Source organism: Anolis carolinensis, chromosome 5, assembly GCF_035594765.1.
Source record: "Anolis carolinensis isolate JA03-04 chromosome 5, rAnoCar3.1.pri, whole genome shotgun sequence".
NCBI lineage: Eukaryota > Metazoa > Chordata > Lepidosauria > Squamata > Dactyloidae > Anolis > Anolis carolinensis.
Genome location: NC_085845.1, coordinates 59905343 through 59930311, shown reverse-complemented (window position 1 = coordinate 59930311; position 24969 = coordinate 59905343). Strand labels below are relative to the sequence as shown.

Here is a 24969-nt window from a genome sequence, read left to right as displayed (position 1 = left end):
AGAGGGCAAAATCAGATATACCTTTTGACCACCCGGAAGCTCAAGTGTCTGTACAGCAAGCTATAGATGCTGCAATGATATCTCCAATAGTGCAACCACCCACCAATGTTGGTGTCGACATTTTCGCCCTACCAGCAAAGGTTACCAAAGAAGAATGGATGGCTGATCACAAAGAGAGTATTAATTGTCTAAATTATAGCCAAGTACAACTTCAAAAGGACAGTGAGCATAATATAGATGGCCACAAGAACACTGGAAGTGATCCTGCATTATCACAAATGATAGTGAGTCATACAAACTTCCACTCTGATGTCTCAGATATGTGTAATCATTTGCAAGCAGAATATATGACCTCACAGGCTACCACCAATCGATTAAGAGCTGAACTTGCCAAAGAACCCCGAGAAGTTGCTGTATATGAGCAAGAACTTCAAAAACCTTCGGAGACAAAGTATCAACTTGAAGAAGCTCATGGTCAGCTAAAAGAGCAGAAACAATTATCTAGTAAAAGGCTATTGGTCAAAGAACAGCAGGTTGCTGATCTTCAAATAAAGCCTTCATATTCTGAGGAGAAGCTAAAGAAGATAGCAGCAGTTGTAACCAAACTGCAGCAACAGCTAAATGGAGTGAAGCAGCAGTGCCAGGATGAGCGGAGCTTTCGAAAGAGTGCCCAGCAGAGAGCAAAGGTGTTGGAGTTGAGACAAGAGTTTGTATCAGTCCAGGGAGGCCTGAACGGGTGTTGCAGCGTCGCAGAGGACAGGTTTGCCTTCCATGTTCCAGAATTAAAGGTAAGCTTTGACCGAAGAGGATTTAGTCCACATGAAGGAGGATCGCAAGGTCATCGAAGTGTTGGACTTTGAAAGGCCAACCACATACTTCATCCCGCCATTTCATCCAGATCAATCTGCAGAGACTGTAGGAAAGCTGAAGGATGAAACACTAGAGGAAGTCAAAGGGATGATGAATCTACAAGTTAGAACAGTTATAGTTTGTTTTAGATTAGTTGATATTTTGTGTTAGTTATTTGTTATTAATAAGGGAGTAAAACTTATTAATAAGTTTTAGGTGGGGAGTGTCATGCCACGAGCAGGCAAAACATTACCTGCTGTCCTGTCTCTTTAAGGTTCCAAAGGGGCGGAGCTTAGCCTTGGCTCCTGCCAGCCTGAAATGGCAGTTATTTTTGTCAGTTAGAATTTGTCAGTTGGTGAGGCACTGGAAGGAAGTGTAGGAAGTAAAAGGATCACAGAAATTCACGTCACGTTGGAACTGTATTCAAATTAGATTAAAAAGCCATAGACTACAGCAATAGAGAAAGCCATGTCAACAACACTGCATTGAAGTCATCTCAAAGATACAAAGAATCCAGTCATAACAAGACTTTATACTCTGTGGCAATATCTATCCAGAACTGCATAGACTCAAAGATTTCTTTCCTCACAAGAGACTTCATAGTGGCATCAAGAGGAAAAGAGATCAATTTTGTCTATTAATAAAATATTTTGTTTCACAACTACAGTCTCCAATCTGTCCTTCGTGCTATGAGTCCTTCCAGTTCATTTAATTAAGCATGGAGGCAGAACAGTAGGTAATAACACCAGTTTCCTTTACTGCCTGGCAGATTTGCCCTGTTGCCAGATGGATTCTCCCACTGTCCCTTGGCTTAAGCAGCTCCATGTGATGATGTCCTTAGTCTGTCCTAGGATAAGGTAAAAGAAGCACTGCTTCCATCCACTGTGGCACCACCTCTGACCTTTGTAAATGCCAGGGTGGGAAAATGGTAATGGCGGCCAGGATAGGGCAGCCCTCTTCATGGAAGGACGCTTGACTTATCCCCAGATTATATGAGAACCCATAATTTTGAGCATCAAACCTGCCCTCAATTTATACATGAGGCTAATTTATACATCAGTATATACAGGTCTGGAATATGTGCTGTGGGCTAGAGATTTCCAGCCCCCTGTGATGGTGTGAGTGGCACCATCTATATGTCGAACTGTAAGTTGCAAGATTTGAATTGTATCATGCCTGATTTTGCCTTTACCCTGTAAATGTAGTTGGACTGATTGGTTATTTATAGCTGTCAATCAATGTTGTTTGCACCAGTTATATTGCTTTCTCAGCTCAATTGTTTGGCTCCGCCTTTTCTTGGAGTAGGACAGTGTTTCCTTTTTTCATTCCACCATCAAGCTTTCTACCAGATGGACGTGAGATAGAGAGACCTGGCTCTAAAAGCGCTTGATTAAGTTACCTCTCAGCACCAATTCTGAGGTTCTTACCCTTGAGACTTATGCTTCATGTTCAGGGCCAGCCTGAATGACGTTGAGGAGTCTCAAGCGCCTTCAAATCAGTTATTTGGCACCAGAGGAAGACTGTGTCTTCAAACATAGGCCATTTGGACTGAGGTTGAGGATTGCTCCGGCATTCACAGCCATTGAGAAAGAGGGACCTGGAAAAGCTTCTCAGCTACAGAGCTCCTTGGACTTAAGACAACCAAAGACTGTAATATTTTCCTTCACCCCTTTGAAACTTCCAGCTTATTGGGATAACCTTTTGTGAGCAATAAAACCAGTTTTTGAGTTATCTACAGTGTTTTGGTCCTTGGGAGTTCCAGTTTCCCTAAAGGAGGGCAAGAAGCAATCCCCTGGGGAAAGATGTCACATGCCTCTTTTGCTAAGAGTTATAGCCCCAGGTGCGACGGCACAACCCCACTTCCTGAGGACCAAACTAGTTACTACATTAAGCACTTATTTAGAAACACTACTCCAAGTGGTGAAATACCTGTTTCTTCCTGGAGCAATGAGCTCAGAACATGGTTCTAGGGGACCTTTGTTCAGCTTCTTGGCTGCTGAGCTGTGAAGCTCCTCTGAATTCTGTTATGCATGCTATTTAACACCTGCAGGGATTTGAAATTCAGTACCAATAGTGTGCTGATCACACACCACACTATTTGTCTTTTCCTCATAACCCCCTAAGTATATATTTGGAGTCACTGCTCCTCTAAGTGGTGAAAAATATCTGATATTCTTAGTACATGCTTTCTTTCAGTTTTGTATCTTGCATTCCAGTATACTTTGTTTTGTGATTGGTCTGTGGAAAATAAACATGAGTGCAAGAGGCACACATCTATACATTGTGAAGAGAGAAAATATGCTAATTACTGAGAATATACAAAGCCCTTAACATATACTGTGAACCTCAGCATGGTTCTTACAATAAATGCAAATCTGTTATCAAAGGGGATTCAATTGCAGTAAGCGCATACCACCTTTGTTTGATCATAGTGACAACGGTGATTATATATACATGGGAAGAATCTAGGATGGTTGGCAGTCTGAACTTTCATAAAAACAATAAAAGCTACAACAATGTATAATTATAGATCAATAATGATCTGGTGTACATATTTAAGCCTATTAAACGTTGACTGTTTTAGCCTCATGTATGTAAATATAATTAAATTATCTTTTGAATACTAGCACTTCCACTTAATTTTGCTGTGGCTTTGACAGCTAGCCGTAATTCTAGATCTTCCTTGATGCCTCCTCTTCTCACTTTGTTAGCTGACAAGGATGAATTTCCTCTTTGCATGACAGGCAAAAGTACAATAAAATAAAAATGGACTCAACTTTGTGAAGACTAGGGAGATAGTTATTGTGAATTATCTGATCCATGCAATACCATGGATAAGATGCTGGCTTATGTGAGATTATTCACAAGTCAGCTGGATACTGCTCAGCTTTATACCCCTGTGTTTAAATTATTGCAAGATATATACAGTAGCAACACTATCAATCATACATTGGGCCTTTTCTAGCTGAAAGCCAGCTCACTTCTGATTCATCTGTTTTATCAATCTCTAGCAAAGAAATAATACACTAATGCATCTTCAAAGGAGGCTCTGTAGAATAGCAAAGAGAGTCAGCGCAGATACATTTATTCCCCATTCTCTAACAAGATCTTCCTCCTGCTAACTGCAAGGCACACAAGTCTATTATTGGCTAGATTGTCCTCTCCAAAAGACCACTGTTGTAATATTCTATAGATGCATTCACTAGCTTTGGAGATTCTACACCGGGACATGGTTGCTACCCTGTCTGTTGCTAGCTTTGTCTGCCATTTTTAATTTGAGATTAATTTGTCCAGAAAACCTGACCCAATTTCTGCAGCCCTCATTTTCCTGGCTGCTGCTGCTGCTGAAGTCTCATTGCAATGCTTAACATTACTGTTACTTACTCAAAGGGGTCACTGGGATCAGTCCTCTGGAGCTCTGGAGGAATTGGTATTCTTTTGTAGTACATCTCCCAGTCAAAGGCTCCACGCATGGCATCCCCCGCTTGCGCCTCATACCCAAAGTGATTGTGGTCAATGACATCGATCATGGGGCACACAATGGTTTTATGGTTTAACGCAATCTGGTCTGAAAGATGAAAGCAGAAAATATAAAAACGACAGGTCTAGTCAAGCTCTCTATCACATTACCACAAAGTGAATCCCTTCAGGCATCTTCTTTCTTTTTCTTTTTCACTGGGAAGATTAGCTAGACTGTTCCCTATGGCCCTAAAACCATTTCAGTTTTCAAATCTGCATCAGGCTTCTATCTGTAATAGTCCCAATGCATTTGGTCACTGATTAGAAGCAATTATAGTTTCTCAAAGAGAGACACATTCAGAGAGACTGGCACAAGTCAAGTCATCTGTATCGCTGTCACTTTGCTGCTCTAAGCTGACCCTGATCTGTCACCTCAGGAACCATCTAGCAAATAAAATAATAATAATAAAAAGAAACATTCATAGTAGTGTTGGGTGTATACAGCAAGAACATGTTGAGAAAATACCACCCTTTTTGCTCTTCTGTTCTAAGAGCAGTTAAAGGCATGAACCTATCAATTTTTAGTCTATGTCTTTTTCACATATTATCCATACTGATGACTTCCTATATTAATATGCTCATTCTTCCGCCTGCCTTCCCTAATGCTTCAAAATAAAATTCTAAAAACATATGTGCATATTTCTGCCAAATTGCTCACTTACATGTCTATATTCTTTTAATTTATTTCTAATATGTAATTTGAGTCATTTCACTGTCAAGAACTGCATGCCATTGTTCAGGGTTGTATAAAATCTGGTAAATACCTCCAGCCTAATCCAAATATAAGAGAACACTATGGGCCATGGACCCTTTCACACAACAACAATTACCACTCATCAATGGCACTTTAAATGCCACGGCAAGATTCTATGGAATTCTGGCATTAGAAGTATATATCTGCCGGGGGATGGGGCATACTTCTCAGACAATGGGCATTGAATGTTTCCCTATGTGTGTATAATGTGATCCGCCCTGAGTCCCCTTCGGGGTGAGAAGGGCGGAATATAAATACTGTAAATAAATAAATAAATAAATATAGTGCCTCAGCAAATTCCAAGATTTCATAGATGGAGGCATGGCAGTTAACATGGCGGGCTGTGGCGCAAGCTGGTGAGCAGCCAGCTGCAGCCAGCTGAGACCAATCACTCTGACCAAGAGGTCATGAGTTCGAGGCCAGCTCGGAACCTGCGTTTGTCTTTGTCTTTGTTCTATGTCAAGGCACTGAATGTTTGCCTTATATGTGTAATGTGATCCGCCCTGAGTCCCCTTTGGGGTGAGAGGGGCGGAATATAAATACTGTAAATGAATAAATAAAATAAATAAAGTGTGATAATTGTGTGGGGAGGGACTTCAGCACTGTCTCTTAAATGGACCCAGGATTGATCTGTCCATTGATTTTGGTACTTTTGGTGCATGTGTAAGATTCCAAGTCTTACCTGGAAATAAATTCCATTGGAGAGTTTGACTTCTGGGTCAGCATGGCACTCAAAAAACAATACCAATGTTTGAATGAGACAAATACATCATTGCTGAAACCCATTTATTAGGCAGGATCACCCATCAGGGAGCCAATTGGCTGGCCCATTTTACATTGTGCATTCTCACTTGATAAAAAGCCCCAGTGAATGAAAAACATCTTTATTCTGAATAAATATGTATGCCGTAGGGTTAAATCCAACTGCTAGTCACAACCTGAGTAAGCCCATGAATAAAATGTTGAATAGTTAGTTACATGAATTTGATTGATTCAGTGTGAGTCCTATCCAAGGAAGAACCTTCTGATGGTGATGTTGGTTTGAGAGTGGAATGAACTTCCTGAACTCTCCTTCATTTGCAGTACTGAAAGAGAAGAAGTGTGGCCATTTGTTGTGGTTTTCTTGCCTAGGTGAAGATTCAATTAGTTGACCTCATTGGCCCCTTCCAAATCAATATTTCCATGATCAGTCTCTGTTTGGGGCTGAAAAGTTGAATTTATTCATTGGGCTTGTTCTGTGCAATGTGTGAAATAGTTGTTTAAGTGTAATGCCAGTTTTAATTAAATACCATAGATGACAAAAAAGGAAGTTTAATTTACATTTACATTCTAATGATATGTAAAGTTCATTCTTTACAAAAAATAAGTCCCTTGCTATCGTTCTTAAATGGTAAAACAGCAGTTGTTCCATACCTCACTCTAGAACTCTGGAATGGAAAATCAAGGATGTGACTGATCAGATTATGGGTATTTGTGCATACAGTGCGGTCTCATATCTGTGGGACCGGTACCTGTGGTTCATTTACCCATGTATGACAACGTATCTTTAAGCATTTCCTAGATTATCCAAGGTAAATTTGTTATGTTCTTCCGCTAGAAGCCATTCGTTCAACAGGGCATCTTATCCATACAAAGTCCTGGAATGTATTTCCCGTGAATACAGGAATTGTGAATTATTTCCTTTTCTTTAACCTGGAAATTTCATATTAGTTTTATAGCTGGATTGTTTGTTGAGTATTTTTTTATTTTATTTTACATCATTTATATTCCGCCCTTCTCACCCCGAAGGGGACTCAGGGCGGATCACATTACACATATTAGGCAAACATTCAATGCCTTTTTAACACAGGACAAAGACAAACAACATAGCTCCGAGCGGGCCTCGAACTTATGACCTCCTGGTCAGTGACTCATTGCTCTCCCGTCTGCGCCACAACCCCGGGCTGTGTCTTCAGGTTTTTTTGAGAAGCAGAAAATGAAGAAATTCCGACAAAATTATAGAAAGAAGAAAAGATCCCATGTCATCAGTCCAGTGTGCCTATCTTCTCTGATTTTGGAAGCACAAAAGATAGGAATCATGCAGGAATTGTAAGCATCGTTGGCTATACTTGTTAGGTCTAATGGGAAGTGCAGTCCAACACATCTGGAGAGCCAAAACTTTCCCACCCATGATATTAGTATTCTTTTTTTCTGTTTTCTCACTGACCTTCCTTTATTCCATTACTGCACAAATGTGGCAAATATGTATCTCATATTAATCTTTCTTAAGGCTTAGTCTTTGTTTGTTGCTGTTATCTTTCTTACTCTCCATCTTTTCCCTTTGTGTTGACCAATTAGGTTCTCACTGCTGGAGAGGACACATCTTCCTTTCAAAAATCACAGCTGGATTCCGGTTGATGTCTTTTGTATGTACTACAAAAGACATCCCATATGAGAATGGTTGCCTATTTTCGTGTGATGTGGAACTTTCACTTTCAGTTCAAGACTGCAAGTTATACATGTAATACTGTTGCAGATGCAGATGTCCACTGAGTTGTGCATTGTGGCTTTGCAATATTAAAATTCAATAATAGTTATCTAACACAATCAATGCCTAACTCTGCATATGGAGATTTACTCTATATTGCCCTGATGTGGAATCTTTGCCCACATGTTGAAACACCTTTTTGGAATATGACAATATATCCTGTGCATGTGTATAATGTTTGAAATCCTTAAGTCAAGAACATGGGGAGAAGAAGAACCTATTTTTGCCAGGTTTGGCTCTCTTTCTAGAACACACACATAAGTATCGATAATCTGACCACTTACAGAATGTTGACCATTCTCTATTTTGGAGTGCTGGTGATGACTCTTGGAAACAATGGAGCCTCATAAGGTGTGTGGACAGATTCTGCCTCACTAGATTCTGTTCTGTAACTAATCAAGTTTTGTTGCTTGAAACTGGAATTCAGCACAGCAGTCAATAATACAAATGTTTCAAAAACAATTTCAGATTTTTCCATTCTTAACTATAGTGTTGCAATGCATCAGACACCACATTTTTAATGAATTGTGAAGAACAGCAAAAGTTTTTTTTTTTTACATTTGGTGGACTGATTGCAAAATTTTATTTGACCAAAATTTATGTATTCACACAAAATCCATTGTTTTTGTACAGAAAGCTGGGTACTATGCAGGAGCATGGGGCTTTTGTACAATTTTTTACAGGTAATTTTTTTTAAAGAGGTCTTCCTTCAAGATAAAAAAAAATCATTGAAAAAAGTGCCAAGTTGTTAACTTCACCTGACACATATATGAGAAGAATCCAACTGTGCATTGATGCCTTCCTGATCATATTGTGCTTTTAAATTGTGGTTCATCCTATGCCTCATGGTTTGGATTGTGAGCTAGTAACTAAATTAATTGGGGAATTATTTATATTTTCTAAATTCCCCTTAAACATATAAGCCAATTATAGTAGACTCTCAGTTAACTGGCACCCATGGGGATTGGTAGAAGCTAGATCAGTGATTCCCAAAGTGGGCGCTACCGCCCCCTGGTGGGCACTGGAGCGATCCAGGGGGGCGGTGATGGCACCTATTAGGACACGGGGGCAGGGCCAGAGGAGGGGCAGGGCCTCTTTCCAAGTGCCAGAGGCAGGGCTGAGCACCTGAGGTGCCTGTTAGGACACGGGGTGGAGCTAGAGGAGTGGGTGTGGCTTCTTCCCAAGAGCCCAAGACAGGGCTGAGAATCTATACCTCTCCTGAGGCTCTTGTTGGGACACAGAGGGCGGAGCTAGAGAAGGGGTCAAGGCCTCCTTCCAAGAGTCCGAGACAGGGCTGAGCCTCTATACCTCTCCTGAGAGGCCTTTTAGGACTAAAGGGCGGGGCTGGGATGGGGGCGGGGCCTCTTCCAAAGAGCATGAGACAGGGCTAAGCCTCTGTATACCTCCCCTGAGGTGCTTGTTCGAACACGGGGGCGGGGTATAGAGGTTCAGCCCTGTCAGGCATTTGGGAAGAGGCCCCACCCCCTCCTCTAGCCCCGCCTCATGTGTCCTGGAAGGCGCCACAGGACAGGGATAGAAGCTCAGCCCTGCCCCAGAGCTCGTAACACCGCCCATCCCAGTCCTGGCCACCCATTTGTGGCCCCACCCACCTCCCCTCGCAGCACTGCCTCTTGGACTAGGAGAGAGAATCAGCCACGCCCTCTTGAGCAGGAGCCACTCCCATCCCTCTAAGCCACACCCCCTTTCCATGCCCTATTAATGCTTTATATTAAAAGCATATAAAGAGAGATGTAATGTAACACAGTTTTATTCCATTATAAAAATGGAATTGCAAATGCAGTATTTTTTTTAGTTGCTGGAGTTCCAGTTAACGGAGAGTCTATTCTATACTATAAGTGGTATAATATATGACCAAATATGCCAAAATATTTCAAGATGCACTACAAGATATCTCAAGCGACTAGTGCTGAATGCAACCCAAATGGTTCACAGGTCAGTCTTAAATATATTTCTTTGGCATAAGTCCTTGTATGCTCCCTCTTGCAAGTTTTATTTTCAGTTGCACAAAAAGCTTTCTCTCAGTCCCACCACCATCAAAGGCTCACATGGTGAGGACATGAGAAAAGACCTTCTCGGTGGTTGCTCCCATCCTCTAGAAAACCCTTCAGTAAAGAATAGGCTCATCCCTTCCCTGATTTCTCTTTGCTGGTAGGCAAAGATACATAGGCATAATGATAAGTTGTAATGAAAGACAAAATGATATTTCAAAGTCTTCCCAGATAAAAATATTTGGGAACCATATTTTGCACTGTAAATGATTTTGTGACAGCATGTCGTATGTGCATCATCCCAAAACTTCAACGACTCAGAGTTACTTACTAAGTAATGGAGGCAGCCAGTTCACATTGACTTCACAATGGGAATCCAGGAAGGTCAGGACTTCACCTTTAGCTATCGAGGCTCCAAGGAGTCTGGTGCGAATGAGCCCTTCTCGCTTCTTGGTGCGCACAATTCTCACTTTGACAAAACGGGCCATATATTCCTCCAGCTTCTCTTTCAAGTGTTCTGTAAAGACACACAGGAGGACATGGGTACATAAGAGCTGACCTGAGAACAGATAATACTATACATCACATATATGCCACTGCGTAACCTTCAAAACTGTCTTGTTCATTTACAGTTTCTCATTATCTTACCACCCATTTCTGAGATGCTTCATAAATTGCAAATGTTCTTAGTCTAAACACACAAAGGAAGCCACTGACATTTTAGACCTTTTCTTAGCACATTTGTAATTGGCAAATTTCCATCCGTCATCACAATCAAAATCACTGCAGGATTTTCATCGACCCTCCAGTTACCAGCCAGATGAATGTTCTGACATATGGTTTTCTAAATGATGCCCTTTCTGAGCAGGCTTCCTAGTCCTATTAATGATGCAAAAAGATGCATAGATTTTTTTAAAAAAAACCAATGAACTGTGAAGTCAGCATAACCGAAGGGCAGCAAGAGAGAATCAGCTTTAGATCAACCTCAGCAACTGGACATCACTTTGCAGCAAATGAACAGTAGGTAAGGCTTTGCTAATAAAAAGAATCTATTTTTTTCTTATTCGATCTGTATGTGTTTGCATCAGAAGAGAGTGCCTTTGAGAGCATTTCTCCCATTGTAATGCAGCATAAACAACAGACTTCTATTGCTGCCTCCAGTTCTGCCCTTTGCTAAAACAACTTCACTGAGTGCATTGGCAGCAAGAAAAATATCACACTGCCTTTGATGAAGCACTTTGCCTGATCAAACCCGAGTGTGTGCAAAAAATTTCAAGTATTCCCAGTCACTAAGGGTCAAACTAGCCCTGAAGTTAATTGCATGAATATAGTTTACATGCCCATTCGGGGTCATATAAATAGCAGCCTCAAGAGGATGGGGAAAGGGAATTTTAACTCTTTCTTGTCCTTATCCTTTGCTGTCTGATTTTTTTTATGCTGGTCATTGACTGAAATATATATTTTTTAATTTTCTTGTTCTGCCTTGATTCTGACAAAACCCATTCTTCTTGAAATTCTATTTGCATTTCTTCAGAAAGATATTGCCACCCTCAGCAAAGCTGGCTCACTTAAATGGCTAAGTCATTTAAAATATACTTTTGAAACGGCCCAATATCTAAAGACAGAAATGCCTAACACCTCAGGAGGGCATTTACCGGGCCCAATTCAAGGAGCAGGTTTTGACCTATAAAGTCCTATACGGCTCGGGTCCTACCTATCTCCGTGATCGCATCTCCTCCTATGAGCCAGTGCGGACCTTGAGATCTTCCGGGGAGGCTCTTCTCGCGCTCCCACCACCGTCTCAAGTGCGGCTGGTGGGGACGAGGGAACAAGCCTTCTCGGCAGGGGCCCCCCGGCTCTGGAATGCATTGCCAAAAGAGATCAGGCAATCCCCTACATTATCCAATTTCCGTAAGGAACTGAAGACCTGGTGGTGTTGGCAGGTTTTTGAGTAATTACATTGGACTACCGCCGATTTCTGGGCCTGAATATATTGCACAAGATTTCCCTAGCCTAAAATGATACATTTTAATATATTGGTTTTATGGTTCCCGTCCCCTTGATCTGGTCATGTAAGTGTGATTTATTGTTATAATTGTATTATTTTGCTTTGTTTAATAATGTGTATTATGTTGTTATGTAATGTTTGTGTTTGCTTTTATGACTGTAAACCGCCCTGAGTCCCATCCGGGAGATAGGGCGGTATATAAATAAAGTTTTAATATAAATAAAGTTTTATTATTATTATTATTATTATTATTATTATTATTATTATTATTATTATTACCAGAACTAGATTTGAACAGGTGGACACATTGGTCAGACATGGAAGGTTTAACCAAGTCCCATATAATGAACGATTTTGTATTTGTGGAGCGGCAGATATCACACATGTACTGTTTAGCTGTAAATTGGAAAAGAAAGAAAGAAACCAATACCTCGGACTATACATTATACAAAAGACACACTGGGATCCTTATATAAAAACTACATTTTTATTGGCAGGCCAGAATGCTAAAATAACATACAAAATGGCCCTTTTTCTATTTAAAGCAACTCTGTTGAGAACTGCATATTTGGAGTTGATTGGGATAAATTGTAGGGGCGATGCAGATATTTGATCTGGATCAGGATCTTGATCTTGTTAACAGCTTGATTATTTTAACTTTGATTGTATTGTGGATTGTATGCTCTATGTGTGTGTGTTAAATATATTTGTTAATTGTTTTGATACAGCCGATGGGTTAAACAATAAAACGTATATAAATATAAAGAATTTGCAATTCAATGAAGTCTCCTTTTGGTACCAAAATGGACTTCCCATGAAACTAAAGAGGAACTTTTGTCAGAAGCATGGTAGAGAGAGAGAGTTAAAACTCCCCTATCTTATCCCTCATGGTCTGAATGCTGCTCTGATTTTCTCATGGCTGCTATTTTCATAAACATGAGCACCCAGACAATATAGTTTGGCTCTAAGTGTTTGCCTAAAAACAACAATTCACCTGTTCACTAGAGATGTGCACGAAAATGTTCCCTTCATTTCCTTCGTGCTATCATTTTGTTTTGACCATTTGTCTACACAAAAGGAATGATGACATTTTTGTAGGAAGCGAGAGGTGACACGAAAATGAAAGCTGCACAGTCATCATGCTTGCTTTCATTTTCCTTTCGTTTTGGCCCCGTAACAATAGGCAGGTGCTGACAGAGGGCTGCTTTCCCATTACAGCTGATGTGTACCAATGGGTGTTAATAATAATATTAATATAAATAATGTTAGTTACTCTGATACCCTAAGCTGAATCTGAGAGAGGGCTGCTTCCGCATGACAGCTGATGTGTGCCAATGGGTGTTAACAATAATAATAATATTAATAACAATAGTACTCTGGGGAAGACCCAAACATTTTAAAAGTTGGTGGGCTAAAAGGGGTCGAAAACCCTCAGTGTGTGGTGATTTTCACCCCTCTAGCCCAAAAACCAAGCCGGGGGGGGGGGGAGGGGGGAGGGATGAGCCTTGGAAGTCCTCCCATTGCAGTCAATGGTCCGAAAATTTTCATTTTTTGTAAGCCAGACAAAAATTCTGTTCATATAGGCGCCCCATTTTTGTTAGCAGGAACAAATACAAAAATGAAACAAAATGAATGAAACTACACAAAATGAACAGCAATTCCATATAAAAGCACAATACTACTGCTCACCCATTAATATTTAAGACCAAAGACCAGACTAACCCCCTTATCACACTGGGGCTTTAATGTGGGCAGCACCATTCTTCTGGCACATGCAGAATTCTGGAAATGTAGTTTGGGAAGCAAGGGCCTCTGTAGCAGAGTATTCAAAAGGCTCCACCCTAAACTACATTGCACAGAATTCTGCATGCACTAGAATAATGGGGGTGCCCACGTTAAAGCCCCAGTGTGATAATGTGATTTTTGTCACTGGCCTCTATTGTATGGTTTTGTTTGATAAATAAGCAAGACCCAAATAACAATGGAACTCATATCTGCAGTTTTACTTACCTACCTAGGGAAAAATGATCTCTCTATTAATTTGCTTGGTCCTCTAGGAGGTTCTATGGTATGCTTTCCTTGAAAGTTATTATAAAGTTTCATTGGAGGGCTTAAGAAATTCCTAGATAGGATCTTCGAATACAACTTTGTATACTGGGACCATAATTAACCTAATTTAATGACATTCAGTTGGATTTGCAGTTTCAGGTAATTTTAGTCAGGCTAGGAATATATCCCCCATCAATACAGATATCTTACTGTAATTGATACTCAGCTCATGATCTTCCCAAACTATGATTTGAGTTTCAATTGGTCCTTTCTTTCAGTTGCAATTTAGTGAACAAAGACCTAGAATGTAAGCCTCAATCATGTCTTTGATGTCAAGTCTAATTTGCCCCTTCTATGGAAGGCTATGCCAATATAGGAGTCAGTCACAAGAATATCTCTCACCATGCCCCTTGTTCAAACTTAGTACAACAATCGTACACTTAACAGGGTGCATTGTGTTAATCTTAAAAATCACAGCAGGGCAAAAGGCAGGCAGCAAAGGAACAAATGCACAAAACCAAGTCTGATCCAATAGTTTTCCATCTTAACATAAATGCTAGGGGCATTTATACAAAATGGAAGGAAATTATTTCAATATGTCATGTGAGACATTTATTCATGTCAGACTAATACCTTTTTTGTCACTGCATTCTCTAATGCAACAGCAGCAGCAACAACAAATCTATAAGCCCTTGGGGGACAGTAACAGATTTGCTGTTCAGGAAAATGCTGTAAGGTACCCTGAGCTCATGTTATTCATATGTAGCAATCAGTCAACATGCATATACTGGCAGCTATTCAATTGTAAGCCTGTATAGTTATTCTCTGCCTCCTACTTGTATTTTCTTTCTATAAATTTTCACATCCAAATGACTCTACTATGTATAGAAGCACTCCACAGGATTCAGAATGTCTTACCCTTAATCTAGAACTTCTGAAGAGGAGCAATTTCTCTCAATCTAATGAACTAACAGATTGAATTAACATAAACTCTAATCAAATATTATCCATCAAGTTTCTTGAACATGGGAGCAAGATAGCTCCTAGCTTTGTGTGTGTATGTGCCTTCAAGTTGCCTGTTGAGTTATGGTGACCCTATTGATTTCATAGGGTTTTCTTAGACAAGAAATACTCAGAGGTCATTTTGCTAGTTCCTTCCTCTGAACTTTAGCCTACAGAACCTGTGTATCCATTGGTAGTCTCTCATTTAAGAACTCACCAATGATGACCTTGCTTAGCTTATAACATCAGACAGGTTCTAGTGCCTTTAGGTATTTAGGCCATACTTAGCCTTTATTCTAGTCCTCTCTGCTTTTTTAATATGGAAAACACCATGTTTGAAGAGGAGAGGGGCCTGTTTATATGGAGTTTTTTGATCCAAAAAGAAGTTTTCAAGGGTTCTTGCTAACAACCTCTTTTCTTCTTTTCCACAAGAGGAAACCAAAACAGAAGGGAGAGACACTAAGTGCCTTTGCTGTTCTTTTTCTATGTTGAAGAAACCAGGAGGAATAACATCTGGGGAGGATTAACATATGAATGAAATTCCAATGTTTCACGTAAACTTTCCTAATTTTTTACTGTCAAGAAGAGGAGGAAAAGAGGAGCTGGTGGGATTGTCTTCCTTAGGTCTCAACATAAAAGGATGAGACTTGGGTAGTTCACATCATGACTGGTAGTGGGTTAGAGAGGGTTGAGCTTCTACTTTATCTCAACGACTGAAATATCCTAGGATGGCACCATCATGTCTTCAGATATTTTTGTGAATTGCAGTTTGATTAGCTTTGCGTCTCTGTTTATGCACTTTCTTTTTGGTTAGAGAGTCTGACATTCCTCTGCTAAACACATCTCACAAATTTATAATTGCCATTTTTTTCTGGGCAGAAAAAAATCACTGTTCCAGCCAGCTTGTTGTTCCATCTTGTTAAGTGGTTGCATGAAAATGTCCTTAGCCATCATCAAGAGGCATACACCCTAAACCACCAAATGTTAGTGTTCCAATAAAGCTGCAACCTCCATGTCAAGAGGGAGCCATGTGATAGCTGGAAGATAATACATCCCAGACTATTCATTATCAGTGGAATCTATTCAGGAAAGCCTGACATGACAATACAATATTCTTCTAGGATGGTTTCATTTGTATGCCAGGTTATTGCATAAATTTCATTGCAGGCTGGAAAGTGGGGGCAGGAATCAGGCAGTATTTAATTATCATTACTTTCCCTTTTCAATAAATGGTGCATCTTGAAAAACAGATGAATGTAGAGCCCTTGTCAAGTGAAAAACAGAGAGATGATTCTTAATTTCAATTTTAAAATGAAAATATCTCATTCTTTTCATCACATTGTTTATTAAATAAAGTAATAAATCATGTGGCTGATGCATGCCAGGCATCTGCCAAGCTATGGGTTGGCACCGAAAGTGACAAATAAAGAGTTATGCAGGAGCAGGAGTTTTATAGGTTGTCAATTGTATGACAAGCAATGATAAAGGACAGCATTATGGCCTCTCTACTGATAGCCTATAAACAAATTTCCCACTGTAATTTTTGTGTGTGGTTATCTTAATCTTCATTTAAAGCCGGAAAGAATTTACAGTGAAAAAATAGCACAGAGGCAGGGATTACTCCTCCTTCCGGATATTTACGTACGCTGCCCAAGCAGAATCTTCAGATGCTTTATTCAGTCTAGATGCACTTACATCAAGACTGCCAACCTTCTTGCTCATTTTTAAAGAGTTGCCAGTTTTTCACCCATCACAGATAGTCCTATGCCCATTGACCAGTTGTATGGCCAAAGGAAAATGCAGCATGAAGAGATGACAAGAGTGGCACAAACTGAATTTCTGACTTCTACAAAAGGCCCAGGGGTCTAAAACAAAAACCAAAAGAAAATAGCAATCATGTCTGAAATGTCCTCTATCTAACCATATATCTGAATTAGTGGGTTGGTGAGTGCTGGCCGCTGAAACTGATGAACAATTGCATTGCATTCTGTCAGATCCCCAAAATCTGAAGGAAAGCAAAAGTCATAGCCATTTTAAATCCAGACAAAGATCGTAATGATCAAAAAGCTATAGACTAATCTCCTTGTTGTGCCATCTTTACAAAGTTCTGGAGAAACTTATCCTGCATAGAATTATGGGGAAAATAGACCCATATATGATTCCACTGCAAGCTGATTTCAGAAAAGAAAAAAAGCTGCACATCACAAGTTTTGAACCTGACTCAGCACATAGAAGAAGGCTTTGAAAGGAAGCAGATTACAAGAGTTGTCTTCATAGACCTGTCAGAAGCATATGATACTTTGAATCATTGCCTTCTCCTGAGAAAAAATTATAATATCACAAAGGACTACCACCTCACTTGCTTCATAGGAAATCTGCCTCAAAACAGGAGCTCTTTTGTTGAGTTCCAGGGTCAGATAAGCTGATGGCAAAAGAATGGCCTGCCTCAGGGGAGCATGGTTGCTCCATCAATGTTTAACATTTACACAAATGACCAGCTATTGCCAAAAGCGACAGAGAGTTTAATCTATGCTGATGACCATGCCATCACCGTTCAAGCAGGGGGCTTTGAAATGGTTGAACAGAAGCCCTTAAAAACGTTGGGTGCTCTTACTACTGCTCTTAATACAGGGAAAAGCATATGATTCCTAATCCATCTAAAATGCAGACATGTGATTTTCATCTTAAGAACAGACAAGCATCTTGAGCTCTGAGGATTACCTGGGAAGGAATCCCACTGGAGCATTGCAGCACACCAAAATACCTGGGAGTTACTCTGGACCGTGCTCTGACTTAAAAGAAGCACCACTTGAACATCAAGTAAAAAGTGGGTACTAGTAATAATACCATACAAAAGCTGACTGGCACAACCTGGGAATCACAACCAGATACTGTGATGGCCTCTGCATTTGCGCTTTGCTACTCTGCTGCTGAATACGCATGCCCAGTGTGGAATACATTTCACCACATTAGAACAGTGGATGTGGCTCTTAATTAGGCATGCTGCATTATCACAGGATGTCTACACCCTACATCACTGGATAAATTATACTGCTTAGGGGGTGTCATGTACTGCACTACCTGACATCTGCCAGGAAGTAGCAGCCTGTAATGAAAGGACCAAGGCATTGACATCTCCAGCCCATCCTCTGTTCGGATATCAGCCAGCATGTCAATGCCTTAAATCAAGAAACAGCTTTCTAAGTTCTACAGAGATATGCGCAGGAACACCTCACCCAGCGAGAGTCCAAAAGTGGCAGGTTAAAACCCAGAACCTCAATCAGTTGCTGATACGAGATGAGAAACTCCCTCCTGGGCACACAGAAGACTGGGCCACTTAGAAAGCGTCAAACAGACTGCGCTCTGGGACCACAATATGCAGAGCTAATCTTAAGAAATGGGGCTGCAAAGTGGAATCCACAATATGTGAGTGTGGAGAAGAGCAAACCACAGACCACTTACTGCAATGCAGCCTGAGCCCTGCCACATGCACAATGGAGAACCTTCTCACAGTGGCACCAGAAGCACTCCAAGTGGCCAGCTTCTGGTCAAAGGAGATCTAGTATAATGTCAAGTTTTAACTTTGTGTTTTTAAAAACACATTATAACTGTATTCTCAATTTCGCTTCTGACACGAGAAATGAATACGATATCATGAAAAAAGTAGATCAAGAATGACAGGGAAGAGCAAACATCATCATCATCATTTAATTACTTATTAATCGCCCTCCATCCAAGATGCTCTAGGCGATTTACAAGATAAAATTGTAAAGGATAAAAATACATACATACAAACATTGATAAAATTAATATAGATCAAAAGCTCTAGTAAAAAGCTAGGTCTTAAGTGCTAGGGTAAAAGGCCCTAACTCACGCATGGCTCTCAGGAGACCCTCCCAGGAGACTCAAACATAAATAAGGTGTGACCTTCCAAGGAACTGAAACTCATCAGACTTCCAACTCCAGGCTGAAAACAACACCAGCTATTAGTAACAATAACAAGAGTTAATATATATATATATCATCTTCTTGTGTTTTAAACTGTGTATTAATGTATTTGCGCTGTTACTTTTGTAACATTGTGAGCCTCCCCGAGTCCCCACGGGGAGATGGTGGCGGGGTATAAATAAAGATTTATTATTATTATTTTATATTATATATCTGGTTGCATTGAGATTGGTGAATTGTTGAGGTCAAGCCAAAATGGATGCTTAAGCAAAATGCATCATAAGTGTAGCAGAGGAAAACAACTTGCTAACAGAGTTCCTTCATCCCTCCGTATTTGTGCCACCGACAACACATTCCTTTTGTGGTTCTTAGGCATGCTGCTTTGTCAAACTGACTTCTAAACTGGAAGCTGTATTGGAGTTCTCTCTTGTACATACTCTGGAAATCTTGCTTCTGCATAAAAGAATGAACTACCTTTTCTCTCCTTAGTGGGCAAGATGTCAAGAGTTTTGTGCAAGTTTTCAAAGAGAAAGTTTGCATTTGTGGATATTTTTTGGTGTAAAGGATGTGAACAATTTATACACAAACTATGTCCGATCTTTCCTTGTTGTGAGGACTTCTGAAAAGCAGAGAACTTTTCATCTTTTGGATCATTCAGCCCATCCTTCTGTGCCTGCTGTGTGTATATGCTTTGCTTAGCAAAGGGAAAGGAATCTCACCTTGCATACAGGCTTTCTCCCCCAAATTACAAAGACCTTGACTAGGAGGAAAAAAGCCCATACCCTCCCAGGAGACTCAAAATAAAAACAAAAAAACCTTGCAGCCACAATTGTCTTACTGGAGATGAAAAGTCTTGCAGCAGTTATTGATTTCTCAACAAGGTGTCTCAACATGAAAGAGAAATCTGGCCAATATCCCTTCTTTGTGAGCATTACTTGTGCCCATAGAATGACACTACTGAACTGCAGGTATTATTATTTTTTAGCATTCTGTACTCAAATGAAAGATTTAATGTTCAATGCTAGAAAGGAAATGTACAAGAAACGTTAAAGCTTACATACATAGAGTTATAGTAAAGCAAAGGTTGTCAGTGGTTTCTATGTCAAAGATGTTATGAGTCTACTCATGGTTTTACTCCATACTTTAAAGGAGCAATTCAAATGCTGTACCCACAAACATCAGCACCTAGGATAGATCTTTCAGTGTATGGAATTAACTTTCCTCCCCGTGCAGCTGGAGGTGGGAAGTGTTATGCCTCTTCCCCCGCAAAAGAGGCTGACAGAAAGTAGTCTCAGATGGAACTACTTTCTGGGAGGGGTTGAGCTACAGCCAGCATCCTGCCCCTCTTCTCTATTCCACAGTTGACTGGCGAAGAGGGAGGATGTCTTCCTAGGAGGTCTGGCAAAGGGGGGGGGGCTGCTTTTGGTGGTAGGGGGTTCACCTTTCTCTTCCCCAGGCCTTGTTGAAGCAGGAGGAAGGAAGCCTCAGGAGCCTTCTCCTTTCCTCCCTCCTCTGCCTGTTTTCCTTCCCTGGGCCTCTTCTTCTTCCTTCCGCATTGGCCACCATGCAGCAGGAGATGGGAGACCTCGGGGGGCTTTCACTCTTCCTCCCTGGCCAGGAATGGGAAACCTCGTCTACGGTGTAAATAAAGGAGGTGAGGGCAAATGAAAATGGCATAGGAATGGCAATAAATCCTTGGGGCAGAATTCTCTGGCATGTTTCCCTTAATGGTCGCTCTGGGTTATTCCAACCAGGGACCCAGATGTTTTCACCCAAAGAAGCCAAGGTGTAGGCCGAAAGGGTCACTAACTCAGCTGTACCCACACCAAGTTCATTACACTTTAGAATCACCTGCAAGTTACAAAGTTACAAAATTTAATTAGGTAACATTAATAAAAGTTGCCCATAGTTAACCCACTTATATTGTATTGCCTCTTCATTTCAGGGGTTGGGTGGCAATAAAAGCCCTGAATAGATTCACTTCCTTACATGAAAGCCACCATCTACCATTGTTTGACCAACCAGCCCATCTTTCAGTAATTGCCATGGGAGTGGCAATTGTTTAGCGTAAGTTCCAAAGCATTTTTTGCTTCATTTCCTTGGTCTTAAGGACACTACACTCTCTAAACAACTGCTGAACCAATAGTTACCTGCAGTCAGATTTGTGATATAATGACCTACAGACAACACCCATAGCTTTAATGCACTCTACCAGTTCATCTGAAGTAGCAAACTAAGTCTAAATTATGTTGCTCGATTCCTTTTTCCATCTCCCCTTTTCTGCCTCATCTCCTTTTCTACAGAAACAGACTAACCTAACTATCTCTTTGAAAACTGAAGCAACTAATAGTAGGAACTAATAGTAGTAGTAACTAATTACTATTTTTGGTATTGAGGAAGTTAAAAAGTTACACTGCAAAAATCATGTACAGTAATAAGTAGGAACAGCAGCAATTTTGGATTATATGTAATGTTTTTTAGTTTCAGTGTTAGTTGAAACCTCACTTTTAAAGCTCAATTTGAATTTTATGCCACTTGTTTATCAATCCTATATATACACATTTTTTTACAGAACAGAAAATCAAAGATCAGTGTAAGTAAGTCACAAAACTTTCCTGTAACAACAAAGATAATTAACTGTTGGAGGAGGAGGGGAGAAGGGAATTCTATAATGAATTATACAAGAAATTACTTTTTGAAAAAACAACAACAACTTAACTCAACCTGGGTGCATCTACACTGTAGAAATCATGCAGCTTGACACTACTTTTAATGCCAATGTTCCGTCCCCCAGGACGATGGTTTGCCTTACCTATTGGTCGTTTGTTTGCTTTCCCTCCTTTACATTTTGTTTGAGCCTCTGGCTGCAAAAGCCTAGGAAAAGTGGCTTGGAATCTGCAAGAGCTGGCTGCAGTTTTCTTTGCAGTGATTGGTCAAAGAGTGCAACATCTTAGGACCGCCCTTTTTACCAGGGTCTAGTCTCCATTTTAGAGTTTCATTCTGGCTATAGTCTTCCAACGTGCTGGAGCTGTGCAAGGCTAACTGGGACAAATCATCCTCAAAACCAGGCCAATCTAAGCCTATCCAAATTAGATAAGTATTGAATTATATTGATCTGGAATAGGAAATCTAGTTAGAGGAGCAAAGTTATTCCATCGCTTCTAGAACTAATCTTTGCTGTAAAGATAGGGAAGGAAAGAGTTTCTCCTTCTAATATAGGCAGCGTGATTAGGGTATAGTGGTTTTATAATCACTTTTGCCTTCTGGAACCAGGGATAATTCTGCAACTAAAACCTATGGAAATTTGTTTCATTTTCTGCAACTTTAAGATCTGTGCCAGGTTTACAACCTTGTATGAATAAACATCCTTTTTTGAAGTTATCCAGACTCAGTCGTTCAATATCTATAGGACAGCTTATAGGGATTTGCAGTTCGCCCGGATAAAGGACAGCACGTTTCAGTTTTATAGTTTTTTATTGTCCGGCGGACGGCACAGTTTTGAGGTCGATCAGCGGTTTTTCCGCTTCAGCTAGCTTGCACAGCCTATAGTTTTTTATAGTTTAGGAAGTTTAGTATAGGCCGCGGCTTTTCCGCCTGAGCTCAGTCTGCATACCTAAAGACTCTACCAGCGTCTGAGGCAGTGGAGCCCGCTCTCAGACCTGAAGGAGTCAAATAGTGGGGCTCTATTTCCTTGCTATTTGGCTCGCGTGTGCGCACGTGGCCCAGTGGCTTTCTGGGTTTGCACAGGCTGTGCAGTTCCCAGCAACGTCCAGGGCTCCCTCGGCGGTAGACCTCGAGCCGCGGAGCACCAGCGACAGTTCTTTGGCTGGCTCTGAGGCGTGAAGCCCACCAGAACCAGGCTAGAACCTGGACAGGCCTGGCAACGCTGCTGCGAGTTCGGCCGGAGCACTCGGCCGGCTTCGACCTGCCTCATGGTCCGGCGGTGGTGACCTGCCTCATCGTCCTGCGGTGGTGACCTGCCTCATGGTCCGGCGGTGGTGACCTGCCTCATCGTCCTGCGGTGGTGACCTGCCTCATCGTCCTGCGGTGGTGACCTGCCTCATTGACCTGCGGCGGTGACCTGCCTCATCGTCCTGCGGTGGTGACCTGCCTCATCGTCCTGCGGTGGTGACCTGCCTCATCGTCCTGCGGTGGTGACCTGCCTCATTGACCTGCGGCGGTGACCTGCCTCATCGTCCTGCGGTGGTGACCTGCCTCATCGTCCTGCGGTGGTGACCTGCCTCATCGTCCTGCGGTGGTGACCTGCCTCATCGTCCTGCGGTGGTGACCTGCCTCATCGACCTGCGGTGGTGACCTCCCTTCACAGCGGGGAGGAGGCGTCTCTTCTCTCCTCCTTTCCAAAGCCAGCCTCGGTGCTCCTTCGGCGGCAGGCCTCGAGCCGCAGAGCACGAGGTGCTTGAAAATTTGGCGAAGTCGCCATTTTGGCAGTTTACGTCACTCGGGCAAGGGAGGTATCAAGTGGCAAGTTGCTGTCAGTTGACATTTTGCAGCTTGCCCACCAAAGTCTGGCGCCAAAGGTCACAATCTTTGTAAAGTATAGTTACTTAGTGATATATATTGCTATGGTTAAGTGCTGTGAATTGTATTATATATTGAATTTGCTTTTATTGTAAATTTACTTGCAGGTATATTGCATTTGCCTTTGTTGTAAATTTACTTGCTATTAAGAATACATAATGTCTATGCAATTTCAAGATGATACAGATGGCGTACCTCCTTCTGAGGCTGAAAGTAGGAATGAAAGGCCCCAAAGGATAAAGCACCCTTCAGCCAAAATGCTAGCCCATCTAATAGACGAAAAGGAGCTCCTCCATGTGAGGTTAGGTTCGGCATGGGAGCGCATCACAACATTAATGGACAGAATAGAGAGCTTGGGTATCACAAGGGTGCCAGCCATATTACAGACAGACCTCGAAGAAGCCTTCGGTCTTTGGAGGGGTTTAGTGTCTAAGATAGTCCAGGTCCTCGAGCGCATTAACGCCAAGGATTCAGAGTTAGAAATAGGGAGTGTTTTAGCTGACACTAATGAGAAAGAAAATAGGGTGAGGGCAATCCTAGCTTCCTTATGCAGCCATGAGACCAATCTTTTAAAATCACCTGCTGTGGCACTTAGTCTTAAGTCCAACCGCTCTAGCCAGGTATCTAAACTAAGGGAGCGTGCATCGTCTAAACACAGCCACTCTAGCAAGTCTTCTGCTGCTGGGAGTGCCATCTCTTCCCTAGCTGCCTTGCACATTAAGGAGGCTGCACGTCTGGAGCTAAAGAGCAAGGTAGCGGGGGCGGAGGCTGATGCTAAGGCAGCTGATCTCACCCTTCCCTTTAAAGAAGAAGAGCAACGACTGCAAATAGAACAGGCCCAAAGACAAAGCGAAATGCAAATAGAACAGGCCCGTAGACAAAGCGAAATGCAAATAGAACAGGCTCGTATAGAGATGCTTAGAATAAAGATGGATGCCGCAGCCAAAAGGGTAAGGGCTGAGACTTTGGCCAAGGCCCTAATTGAGCCACTCACAGAAGAAAATGTAAGCCAGTTACCAATACAGGACCCTTCTGCCAAAGTGTTTGCGCACCTTGGCAGCATGTACAGCCAGTTTTCGAATGAGGAACAGGGAGACTTCTCTCCTTACCCAGAGCAGGGCCCCAAAGTCACTTTTGAGTTTCCTGCAGAGCAGAGCGTCATAGCGGGGAGCTCACCCTTGCTCGAGCTACCTGTGCCTCCTGCTAAAACCCTAGGTCAGTCAATCAGGGCCTCAAGGCCGAGCGCTAGTTGGCCCCTACAGACAGCTGCACAGGGAACCATCGATTCGTCAGTGGTCGATGTCATCCCTCCAAGAGGCCAAAGGTTGACGCAAGGTACACGGTGGGAGTCCACTCCACAACAGCAAACTCCTCAATTGTTCCCTTCGACGCCGGAGTCCCAGCTTGTCTCCATCATCAGAAGTCCCAGAAGAGATCTTAAGGACAAGGGTGTCGAAAAGTTTTCGGACAAGCCTGAGGAATTTCTTCTCTGGAAGGCCACCTTCCAGAGAGCAATCAGAGACTTAAAGTTATTGCCTGAGGAAGAACTGACTCTTCTGGCTGCATGGTTGGGCCCAGCCTCATCCTCACAAGTTAAGAAGATCTACGCAGCCCACGTAGCCGATCCCGACAAAGCCCTGGAAAAGGCCTGGGCCAGGTTGCAGCAGAGGTATGGGGCCAGCACAGAGATTGAAGCATCTCTTATGGACAAGCTCCAAAGGTTCCCAGCTTTAAAACTCAAAGACTTCAAACTCTTGTGGGACCT

The 24969-nt window shown here is 41.7% G+C and overlaps 1 protein-coding gene across 4 annotated transcripts in view; it reads right to left on the bottom strand.

The window, feature by feature from the left end:
- The window catches only part of galntl6 (polypeptide N-acetylgalactosaminyltransferase like 6), a 753660-nt gene that overhangs the window by 172408 nt on the left and 556283 nt on the right, over positions 1 to 24969 (bottom strand). For all 4 annotated transcript variants that reach the window (XR_010006391.1, XM_016995302.2, XM_016995304.2 and 1 more), the window contains 2 exons: positions 9990 to 10175; positions 4234 to 4417 (listed from right to left, as the gene is read on the bottom strand). Coding sequence is in view for 3 of the 4 variants with exons in the window: in XM_016995302.2 (XP_016850791.1) it covers positions 4234 to 4417; positions 9990 to 10175 (370 nt within the window). In the remaining variant the exon portion in view is untranslated. The remainder of the gene's footprint in view (positions 1 to 4233; positions 4418 to 9989; positions 10176 to 24969) is intronic.